Raw genomic sequence first — 12,329 nt, forward strand, 5'->3', positions numbered from 1 at the left:
GATAGGCCCTGCTCTGATCCGTGTGCTGCGTAGCTGCTGCTCGTGGGGTCGCGTGAATATTCAGACGTGGCACATGAGGGCACGTCCTTATCAGCTGGCCAGAAGATAATGAATTTGCAAAGAAAACATTCAGTACAATATATGATGTTGGCACAGTTCTGTGTTAGAACTCAGGAGAGGCCCAACACCTGGGAGAAGGTGGAAAGACTGCTGTCCTCAAGCAGACTTGGGCGAAAATGGGGAATATATGGCAGTGCGATGGTAGGTGAGATGCCACAGGGACTGAACGGGAGCCCTGTTGTGGAGAGGAGCGCGGCGTCCTCTGCGGAACGAGCTGCGAGGGTTACTGCACAGCCTGCCTGAATTGCACCAGGACACGAAACTTTTCATTTATTCTGTTCTTGCCATTAAACTTTAAACTCTGCTAAATGGTGTGATTGTTCGGGTTAACTGTGGTTTTGTCTTTCAGCACTTCGAGTTGCAAGGGATTACTTAGAATAAAGAAGCAGAGCTGAGATTTCCAAAGGGAATTAGGTGCCTTATTCCTCTAGGCCATGCTGTAAACGCCAGTCGAGAAATGAATTAATGATACGCTGTGAGAGTTGCATCTTCACATGGAAAATATGCACAGTAAACGATTTTTGCTTTGGGAAGTATTTACCTCATGCTGTTAGGAGTATATAGACAGCATATTATCTCCATTTGTTTTAATGCTCATTTGTCTCAATTATTAATGTGAATTTGAGCTGCCTTCTTCATTGCATTTAAAAGCAAATCACCCTAAGTTCAGAAGTTCACTGCACATGCCCAAACTTTTTTTTTCTCAAGAGCTTAAACCAAACTTCAGTGATCTTAGTCATGTTCTGCTTGACCAAATACTGACCTTCCTCTGCAGTAGAAAGACTTTTAAGCCTGTTTTCTGAAATTAAATCAAATTCTTGTAATCCAATGAGATTTACAACTGCTCAAGTCTAGTCAGATTCATATATGTTTGAAGTGAGATAGGTTCATCTGGTGTTTGTTTTTCTTGAGCTAAGGCTGTATATAGTGTTTGGTATTAAGTTGAAAATCAATGTTTCACAAATGTCATCAGAGTAAGTATGTAAAAATATTCCCAATATTTCTCAAAACAATATCTTTATATTATTCAATACTCATTGCCAAAGGTTTCTCTGTATTCTGCTGTACACCACATTTTCTGAAAGTATGTCTGCTGTCATGGCTAGTAACTATTCCTCAGTGATTAGTGTGACAGTAAGTGAAGCATGAATATTGAGACTTGCCATATCGTGCATGCCAAGTTCCTATATGGCCCAACTGCTGTGAGACAAAACACGTTATTATGTTTTAGACACAAAGCTAGATTGTATGAAATTCCATCCTGTCGCATACTGAAGGAGGTGTATTTAAAAATCAAGTCTTTTTTTCTTCTTTAGTTCTTTTTGTTAACTTTCCTGTATTAGATACTTAACTACTGAACCCCATCAGAAAATCCAGCCTTTGTCTCTATTGAGAAATCATGTTTCAAACTTACATTAGACAAATTGTTAATGTTTTAAGGAGGAGATTTTAAAGAGACTATTGGGGGGGGGGGGGCGGGGAAAGGAAGGAAATAAACAAAACCAGACATTCCAGCGCTCCAGACCACTGAGGTTATGCACTAAATGGGTTTTCCCAAACAGTTCTGATATAGTAGATGTAATTTAAATACTTGATCATACAGTTTATTTTTCATAAGGAAAAAAATAGCTTGTCCTTAAACAAAGCAGCAATATTAGTCATGCATTCCACTAAGGCATCAGTTTTAAGACTGACAACCTTAGGAGCCCACATACATATGCCTTTTGCAGTGTCCACTGATTTCCAGAAGTGACCTTTGCAGAAGACATAGGTTTTGGAGAAGAATTTTTTCATTGCTGTGCAAAGCTCTGGAAACAAAGCTAGAACTTTGATGTAGAAATTTAAAGATACAGCTGAGCCTAGCTAAAAGTGATGATTTGATCCATGAGTTATTTCGATGATCTTCCTTGGCTGTATTACACAGGAGGTGAGACTTGATCATTATGGTCCCTTCTGACTTTCAAATCTATAAGTACTTGGGAACATAATACTAATAATGTAGCAACTGGAATCTGCAAAGCACTGTGTAAACAACTAACCCTCTCCCCCAGCACTACTCAGAGTATTATCAGGGCAGGTAAATGTAATAATTATAGCAGATTTAACTATTTTTGCAGACTGTATAATGAATTTAGTCTTTTTTTTCTGTTTACTAACTATAAAACCAGTTCTAATTTTGACTGATTTATTCACAATTATTTCATTAGTTGATGTGATTATGTTGCAGCCCTAGATATTTTTGCTGGGTTTTTTTTGTATTAATGTATATCTGCTGATTATTTGATACTTATCTTTGGGTTCTTGATTGATCCCAGTAAACTGATATGTTTTCTGTTTCTAAACTGGGAAGGTGACTTTGGCTTCCTAAACTGTTCCTACTCAGAATATTTTCAATTTTATTATTTATTCTGATTTTCTTGCTAAAAAAAAAATCTTAGCAGTATGCCAAGTACGTTGGTGATCATTAACACAGTCAAAGTGTCAGCAGTACTCTATTCAAGAGCACTGACTGAGGAACTAGGTTGTCTTCATCCATAATTTTACATGCAATTCAGAATTCATTAATGTTTGAATGTTCTTTTCTTATGCTTTGCCTCACTTAATTAGCATCTTCACTATACCTATGGACCAACTAAGGAATGGTGCGATTCTTACATTGGAATGTAGTATTTCACTACTTATTTTCCTGACTTAACAGTAGCTTTCATTCAAGACAGAGCAAGTTTACTATGGCTCCTAAAAATGATGCAGCTACCTCTGTGGAGAAAACAATATGTTGGTGAAATGATTTGCCAGGACCTCTGAACAAATAGTTGGTGCAGGTAGGATTAGGACACAAGGCAGGCCTCACAGACTCAGTTATCACTGGTCCATGGGAATTTTGGATGAGTGGGAGAATTAATATCAACTCTCCCTAAATATTTACCCTCCCTTTTCCTTTTCTTTGTTAATAATACCTTTTCTCCTGGTATTTTGCTGTGTGCTTTCCTGTGAACTTTCATGTAATTTTCACAAAAGTTTAATGAAGCAATTTCTACAATCTGGTAGTTTAAGGAGTCTGGAATTAATCTAATTTATAGGCAATGATTGTTTCATTCAAGATGCCTTTATTTTGTCATGAACTAAAAATGAAAATAGAAAAAGTGATGCCCATCAGAAACACTGGAGTTCAGCATCTGTTTAACCTGGAATAGCAATTCCAGATCCTAATCCTAGGAATTCTGTAAGATTATGGTTGATGAGAAATAATGTCCTAAAGTAGTCAGCACTTCTGGGCAATTCATGCCTGGGTAATTTCTGGACAAATATCCTACCAGTTCTCAAGAAAAAATCAGATAGGCACAATATTCAAAATTCCTATCTAGCATACAGTTGCTAGAAATTAAAAAGACAGCCAATGGCATATTTTTTGAATCATTACAAATATCAGCATGTCATATATATGCCAGTGCATAATTTAGTAGAGATGCTTTTCACTTTTAAATTATTTTTTTTCACACTGAGTGTAGTATGGGCATAGACAAAAAGTTGTGTCTATGACATTTGTAACAAAGTTCTCACTGTAATAACAATATTTTTCACTTAGTGTTTTCAGTGTTATCTGTTCTTTGTTGCAGAGATAGTTTTCACTTGTGCATACACTGATCCTTATAAATTATGCCATGTCAGCCCCGTATTGAGTATATGAAAATACAAGAGTAGCTGTTTAATCCATCTTCCTTGATAGGTTTCCCAGAAAGTCAGCTTGAGCTGAGCGAAACTGAACATTTGCATGAAAAATGCTCCAGCATGTTAGAGCATTATTGTTTTTAGAGCATAACACCATCTTTTTCAAATACTGCAGCACTTTGGACTGCAGTCTGCTAATACCTGTTTTGGGAAACCAGTGTTTTGAAAAATAAGAGACCTTTTATACACTTTGGCATTTTTACCTGACAAGCGATCTTTACTGAGCAAAGGCATGGTTGAATTTACAAACTTACCTGCTAATAATAGCAACACGATGTCGACAAGATTCAGCACCTCTTTTCCAACTACATATTAAAAAGATTGGTGGCTTTGGGAGTTTAGGGTGTGGCTGATGGGGCAAGCCTCATCTTGCTGATTACCGTTTTACTCTCTCCCCTCCAAATCTATTATTTTTAGTTTATATTTTCTTATAATCTCAAGCACCTCCTCCAAGCTCAGCAGAGGTGCATCCCAATGAAGAACAAGTCGGGCAAAAAGACCAGGAGGCCTGCGTGGATGAGCAAGGAGCTCCTGGACCAACTGAAAATGAAGAGGTTAGCCTACAGAGGGTGGAAGCGGAGACAGATAGCCTGGGAGGAATACAGAGAAGCTGTACGAGTGACCAGGGATCAAGTGAGGAAGGCTAAAGCCCTGAAGGAATTGAATTTGGCAAGGGATATAAAAAGCAATAAGAAAAGCTTCTATAGGTATGTAGGGGACAAAAGGAAGTCCAAGGAGAACGTAGGCCCCCTCCGGAAGGATACTGGTGCTCTGGTCACCCGGGACATAGAGAAGGCTGAGTTACTCAATGAATTTTTTGCCTCAGTCTTCACTGATAAAGCCTCTTGTCTTACCACCCAAGCTGTGGAAAGAACTAGCAGGGACTGTGAGGATGAACCACCGCCCACTGTACTTGAAGAGCAGGTTCGGGAACATCTGAGGAACTTGAAGGTGCACAAGTCCATGGGACCTGATGAGATCCATCCACGGGTCCTGAAGGAACTGGCGGATGAAGTTGCCAAGCCACTGGCCATTGTATTTGAGAAGTCGTGGCGGTCTGGCGAGGTCCCCGATGACTGGAAGAGAGGAAACATAACCCCCATTTTTAAAAAGGGGAACAAGGAGGACCCAGGCAACTACAGGCCGGTCAGCCTCACCTCTGTGCCTGGCAAGGTCATGGAGCAGATTCTCCTGGGAACCATGCTAAGGCACATGGAGAGCAAGGAGGTGGTGGGTGACAGACATGGCTTCACCAAAGGCAGATCGTGCCTGACCAACTTGGTGGCCTTTTATGATGGGGTGACAACATCGGTGGACAAGGGTCGACCAATGGATGTCATCTACCTGGACTTGTGCAAAGCTTTTGACACTGTCCCGCACGACATTCTTCTCTCTAAACTAGAGAGGCATGGGTTTGATGGATGGACCACTCGGTGGATAAGGAATTGGCTCAATGGCCGTACTCAGAGAGTAGTGGTCAACGGTTCGATGTCCATGTGGAGACCGGTCACGAGTGGTGTCCCTCAGGGGTCCGTATTGGGCCCGGCCCTCTTCAACATCTTTGTCGGTGACGTGGACAGTGGCATGGAGTGCACCCTCAGCAAGTTCGCTGATGACACCAAGCTGTGTGGTGCCGTCGACACGCTGGAAGGGAGGGATGCCATCCAGAGGGACCTTGACAGGCTGGAGAGGTGGGCCCGTGTCAACCTCATGAAGTTTAACCAGGCCAAGTGCAAGGTCCTACATCTGGATCATGGCAATCCCAGGCACAAATACAGACTGGGTGGAGAATGGATCGTGAGCAGCCCTGAGGAGAAGGACTTGGGAGTACTGGTGGACGAGAAGCTCAATATGAGCCGGCAATGTGCTCTTGCGGCCCAGAAGGCCAACCGCGTCTTGGGCTGCATCAAGAGGAGCGTGGCCAGCAGGTCAAGGGAGGTGATTCTCCCCCTCTACTCTGCCCTCGTGAGACCTCACTTGGAGTATTGCGTCCAGTTCTGGAGTCCCCAACATAAGAAGGACATGGACCAGTTGGAGAGGGTCCAGAGGAGGGCCACGAAGATGATAAGAGGGCTGGAGCACCTTTCCTATGAGGACAGGCTGAAAGAGTTGGGGCTGTTCAGCCTGGAGAAGAGGAGGCTCCGGGGTGACCTTATAGCGGTCTTCCAGTACCTCAAGGGCGCCTACAAGAAAGATGGGGAGAGGCTGTTCAGGAGGGCCAGTTGTGATAGGACAAGGGGTAATGGTTTTAAAATAGAGGGAGGTAGATTCAGGTTGGATATTAGGAAAAAATTTTTTACCATGAGAGTTGTAGAACACTGGAACAGGTTGCCCAGAGAGGTGGTGGATGCTCCATCCCTGGAGACGTTCAAGGCCCGGTTGGATGAGGCCCTGAGCAACCTGATCTAGTTGGAGATATCCCTGTTCCTTGCAGGGGGGTTGGACTAGATGACCTTTGAAGGTCCCTTCCAGCCCTAACGATTCTATGATTCTATGATTCTATGATTCTATATAGCTCCCAGTAGAACAATGGGTTTTCTCAGAATTCCCTTGGTAGCATAGAAAAGATCATTCACTTACAATTTAATGTTTGCATGGCATTAACACCTAATGAAGAGTCAGCCCCCTGACATGTGAATATATAAAAAAATAAGAAGTCAGTACTTCCTGAAAGACAAATGCCTTAATGAAATGTGATGCATATGTTGCGTGTTAAGCATCATTGAATTTTAAAATTTGATACTTCACAAAGTTGTATGAATACTGCTGTTATTTTAAGCTTGGATTTCATGGGTTCAGATAGTAGTAACCATTTGTTTTCAGTGCTATAAATTTTCAGTCTGTCAGTATGCTCCAATAAAATGTAAATGGAAGAGTCAAGACAGTTACTTTAAAGATGCTGTTGCTCATGATCTTTTTGTGTACTAGGCAGGCCATATGTGATACAATATATTATATGTTCTATATTTGTAAAATTTGTATGAATTTTGAGCTGTCAATCCAGAAATTATTCATTGACTCTCTAACCTGAGGGATATCTTTCCTGGTTGTGCTCCCAAGCAGACCTTGTCTTTATCCTTGTGAGCAAGACTTGGTGTTTCAACTGTGCTGACTGCAGATGGAATTAGTAAACAGAATAATGAGGTTGTTTTTCAGAAAAACCTTCTTGTTTGTGTTTCAGGCTGAGCTATGTGAATCACGCAGAAGATCTAGCCTCCAAACTACTCCAGTGTTTCCCAAAGAACAGATTGTCAGCACAGGCAGCCCTGAGCCATGAGTATTTCAGTGATCTGCCCCCACGGCTATGGGAGTTAACTGATAGTGAGTATAACCACCTCTGAATTGATTAAAAACAAAGGGGCTAGTTCATAGAGATGCATGTGTGTATGCGAACCCTCACACGCAGACAGCTTCGTGGACGTGCACAGCCACACACAAAATACGTGAGTGCAATTGTGTAGCTTGAAATTACATAGTTAGCTTGACACAGGAAAAAATGGATTTTTTTTTTTTTTGCTATCTCTGCTCTGCAGTCTGCAGCCAGCTATCTTTGTATTTGATTATGTGTGCAGCCAAGAGAATTATCTGAATTGTCATAAAGCAAAAGGAAAAATACAATTTACATATTTAGTGCTTTTCACTTTATAACATACAGTACTTCTTAACAAGCTGCAGCACACAGGATAAAAACCCAGCCGTGTTTGATTCACAGTATCTCTGTCTGTTCTAACAGTAACCTTTAAGAAAGGACTTGGCGTTCAGAAGTCTGAGAAACACGAAGCAGACAATCAGTTAATTTGCTGAATTAAACTGTGTAAGAACGGGATGGCAGATGATATTATTAACTAAGAATACTTTCAGTATTTACATATATCTTTTATTTCCTTTATTAAACAGATTGCATTCCAGTTGACTTGGCAAAAATATTCCTATCATCACATGTGCTGTCAATTATCTCTTTAATAATTGTAAATCATTTATATCATACGTGTCCATATCTTTTTCCAGTGTTAATAGCGCACTACTATTTATTCTGGGGAAAAATATTATCATGCATGATACTTTGAATTCAGAGAAGCTTCTATTGTTAAAAATAGATTTCAGAGGGGAATAACAATCATCATTTTGCTTTAACTCAGTGTGATGGAGAAGCATACTTGCATTGGAACAATATGTATAATATTTCCTGCTTTCAAGCATTAGCAAAAGATCTAAATCCAGTAGTCTGAGGCAAAAAGTTCAGAAATGCAACAATGGCACGTATGTGTGTAACCATGGCTCATTTAAAAGTTTGCTTGCAAAAATTGAGCTCACTTTGTGAATATTAATCCACCATAGATTTTGTTTGCATCACTGTCAGTACAAACTTTCATCTTCCAAAAGTTTATCTTTTTCATCCCCACTAGCTGTAACAGTTACATTTTGCTCTGGTTCTGTGGCCTGGCTGTTCAAGTACCCTACTCCTGACTTGCTCTGAAGAACATTCTTCCATTAGGAGAATATGAACATTAAAATCAAACTAGCACTATTAAATTTTGTCCATCACTGGCTCTGTCATAGACTGTGTCCTTGCTCTGCAAAAACATTGCCGGTTTCCTTCTATGCCGTGCTAACCCACCACTCAGTTTGCTGATTGCAATACTTTATAAGCCAAAAATTCAAAGGATGCAGTGTGAATTAAGGCTGCTGTTGAAAGTCTGCCATAGCTGAAACTGAAGCAAAGAGATTCATTTCTTCAGGACTAATGAAACATCAAGAATGCCAGTTCATTTATCCTTTTTCCACTAAATGGAAAACAAAAATCACTCTGCAGTGGTGACATCTCAATCCTTCTGACTGTGTGATTTAGTATAGCCAGGATTTTGAATTCTGAATTCTGCAGTAGTACTTTTCTGTTAATATGGACTTATTACCCACTTGCCACTTAGTTTATCAGTCAGTGGTTAAATCCAGTTCTATCAGTGAAGTAAATGCCTACACATTATCACTCTGCAGCAGGCTGCCAACAGAGACAGTCTTGTCCTAGTCATTAACAAGCACAATGTATGCAGAACACCAGAGGGGAATTAAAACCACAAAAAATACCTCAGGGTGGTATTTTTAATATGAGAATTTAATTTGTAATTTCACAGATTAAGAATTTTGGCTGCATTAATCCTTTTATCAGCTCACAGCAGGTTATTTGCAGAAGCATAACCATAAGGCGATATTCATTGGCAGAAACACGTCTTTGCATAACGTTAAACATCAGGAGCAGTGAAACCTTTTGAAGGGGGGAGAATAAAGATGAAAAATCATTATATTTTAAAGCAAGGATCTTCTAAATGCCTCCAGTAAAATTTTGAGTTACAGAAAGACTATTTCTGTGTCTAGTAGATAATCATTATGAAGCATAAATCCAAATGCAAGAAAGGACAATCCCAGTATCAAATACTACAATCATTTCTATTTAGTATGACTTGGATATACTTGTAAACATATTTACAAAACAAAGAAGTCATATACTTTGGAGACTTGGGAAAATGTTTACTGTGTAGTAAAATTACCAGTTTTTGTGATTTCTAGTTCTCTGGGTTAATATTTTATATTGGGAAAGACTTGCTATTGATAGTTAATTAAATGTAGATATAAACACATTGAGTCTTTATGCACAACAGAAGTGTGGGTGCCCATAAAATCTACTGCCTCCTAATCAACACACTGTAGTGAATAGTATTCATCACGGAATAAATTTTGTCCAATTTAATCCTAGTGCTGTATTGCAGATTTGGGGATTTAGCAGTAAAAAACAAGCAAAGACTCACAGGTGAGGAGGAAGAAAAAGAGAGGGGGAAAAGAAATGGTCAAATGATTATGCATCAGAAATTATTTTTCTTTGGAATAACAGTATTTCATGAAAGTGTGGTCACTGCCTACATTGAAAAAGTAAAAAAGAAATGTTTCACTTTCTCTTCTTGTTTTGACATTAGTACTATGTATTTATATTCTATGTAATATTTTACAGGATAAAATTTTGATCTTGTGTTTTATTTTAAAAATGTTTGCAAAATGAGTTTATATGAGAAGCAAAATGTCAATTTTGTACTTGGTTTGGTTTCAAGCCGAGACATCATTTCAATTAAATTGGAAGTTCAGTTTCCAGATAAGCTCTATCTAATATCTAGCCACTTTCAGTTTTTTAAAATATTACGTTTAAAAAGTAAGAGTTGTGCAATTCTGCTAAAAACATCTTGTCTGGGAATACAATACAATTTATGAAGCAACACAGCCTTCATTCATCTCAGGCCTGAGCAGTAATCTATAGATTAAGCCCTTTTACTAAATAGATGTACTTGTTATTTTCTATTGAAAAAAATCATCAGTCCTCCCCCTTTTCTGCTGTCACATTTGAGAGCTCATATTGATTTATTTGCACAGAATATATGTCATTCATAATGTATGTTGCCAATGATAGCAGAATATCCAATGCAAGTTGAGATGTCAAAAACATAATGGGAAGTTCTTGTGCATAAAACAATAGCAGGGTCTTTTAAATGCAAAAAAATGAAAGAGTAGCTCCAAAAACTTAGAGCCATGCTAGTTGTTCATATGAAAATAAAGAAAACTATTCCAGCCCTGATCAGTTCTTTAAAGAGACAGTCTATTAACATTTCCTCATGCAATCATGCAGTGGCAGCTCTCCGAGGATATTTTTATATGGACAGTTGTTCTCAGAAGGTATTAAAAGTCAGTAATTTTTCCCCACCATGTCGAGGCATCCTAAGTAAATATGAGTTTTTGTATCATCAGTGTGTGAGTCCTTAACCATTTGGAGTTCGATCCCTGTAATTAATATCACCATATCTAATAATAATTAGTTGCCTGGTATTACATGGAAACCTTCAAGGTTTTTCTAGCTCATGGAGAAGGGTGTTGGTTTATGTAAAAGCTTTTTGAGTTGTTGGGATAATTTTAACAAGCCTAGTTGTCTTTAATAGTTAATGAAATGAAGTCGAACAAAACAGTTCTACAGGCATCAAGATTTTGAAGATGGAATACGTGATGTCAAATTATTGAAAAACCTTGTGCATTTTTTTATATCCTTATTTATCTCTAAGTACTGTCAGAGAGGAAATTTTGAAATTGAAAATATAGATTATACAGTGGTGTAAGGAAGGTAAACAAACACATACACACCCTGGAAGCATGTCTTTTAGAAGATAGACGCAACTGAGAATATTTGCATCGTGCATCTTTCATCATAATGCATGCAATTTCTTCCAATTTGGAATTTTTACAGTGCTTACTTGCCTAAATAGGTGGTGTATGTAAAAGCTGTATACATATATAGTTTGCCATATGTATTAACTAATTATTTTTAAATAATAGTTTTGCAGAAAAAAAATCAAAGTTTCTGAACTGACACTCTTGTTTTGCAGTGTCTTCTATTTTTACTGTACCGAATGTAAGATTACAGCCCGAGACCGGAGAAAGCATGAGAGTCTTTGGAAAAAACAATAGTTATGGCAAAGGTGTATCAAACAGCAAACATTGAAGAATACCTAGGTTCACAACTGATAATGCAGGTAAGACATGATTATTGAAAGGTATGTCCTTGAAAATACCCTTTACTTTAGATCTTTAGAGAAACAAAACAAAATTCAACTGCATGTTTCTTAAATTGCTCATGTTCAAGCAGATAATCTGTTTTTGCAGAACAAAGTGTCAATGTGAGGAGTGTAAGTTCCTGGCCTTGTGGGCAGGATCAGTGTCACTGACAGGTTGAAAATATTGCAGAGGTTGGCACCAGCAGATTAAACACTAGGTTGCCTTTAATTTGGACTGATATTTTTTTCTGGTGGAGAGATAAAACACCTCTGGGCAGTTCTGTTGTTAAACTTTGGGGCAAGGGCAAAAAATTATTCATTATTCTACTATTCTAGTAGATCACTGGATCTACTAGAACTGGTTTTGTTCTTGAATGGCTTTCATTTGATACCCCATCTTTTTAACCATAGTTATTCAGCAGTGAAATAGTGTGTAGTATGACTTCAGATACTCTAAGAATAGAACAGAACCTGGGAAGGGCAGGTGAGTAGAGAGGCTACTTACCAAATTACAGTAAGGGAATGGTAGTTGTTACATCATGGTGTTAACTCTCTTCTGCCCATATGCATCACCCCAGTGTTTGTTCAGTGGGATTTACCACTTGACAGACTCTTCCAGATTAGCGACGTTCCCTTATATAGCTGCTTTGCTTGTTATGCTTCTTGAAATAGCTTCTTACTCAGTGTTTCACAAAATACCCGAAGTGCATTCATTTCATTCAAAAACCTGGACTTGCCTTTTTTTTTAAAGTCATGGTTGCCTTTGCGTGTTGAATCCATTATAACAACTTGTTGTGGAAGTCCTAGGAGCTGAGATAAATGCACATGCTGCTCATGGACCTATTCAAAGGTATTATCTGATATAAATGTAGTCGATCTGAAGTCTATCTCTAG

General features: G+C 38.8%; 1 protein-coding gene across 3 annotated transcripts in view; it reads left to right on the top strand.

Annotated features, from left to right (window-relative positions):
• Nucleotides 1-11,399, top strand: part of CDK14 (cyclin dependent kinase 14) — a 266,293-nt gene extending 254,894 nt beyond the window's left edge. For all 3 annotated transcript variants that reach the window (XM_086614579.1, XM_086614580.1, XM_086614578.1), the window contains 2 exons: nucleotides 7,031-7,170; nucleotides 11,268-11,399. In XM_086614579.1, coding sequence (XP_086470705.1) covers nucleotides 7,031-7,170; nucleotides 11,268-11,383 — 256 coding nt within the window. In that variant the 3' untranslated portion in view covers nucleotides 11,384-11,399. The remainder of the gene's footprint in view (nucleotides 1-7,030; nucleotides 7,171-11,267) is intronic.
• The last annotated feature ends 930 nt before the right edge of the window (nucleotides 11,400-12,329 follow it).

This window comes from Tauraco erythrolophus, chromosome 7 (genome assembly GCF_009769465.1).
Source record: "Tauraco erythrolophus isolate bTauEry1 chromosome 7, bTauEry1.pri, whole genome shotgun sequence".
Lineage (NCBI taxonomy): Eukaryota > Metazoa > Chordata > Aves > Musophagiformes > Musophagidae > Tauraco > Tauraco erythrolophus.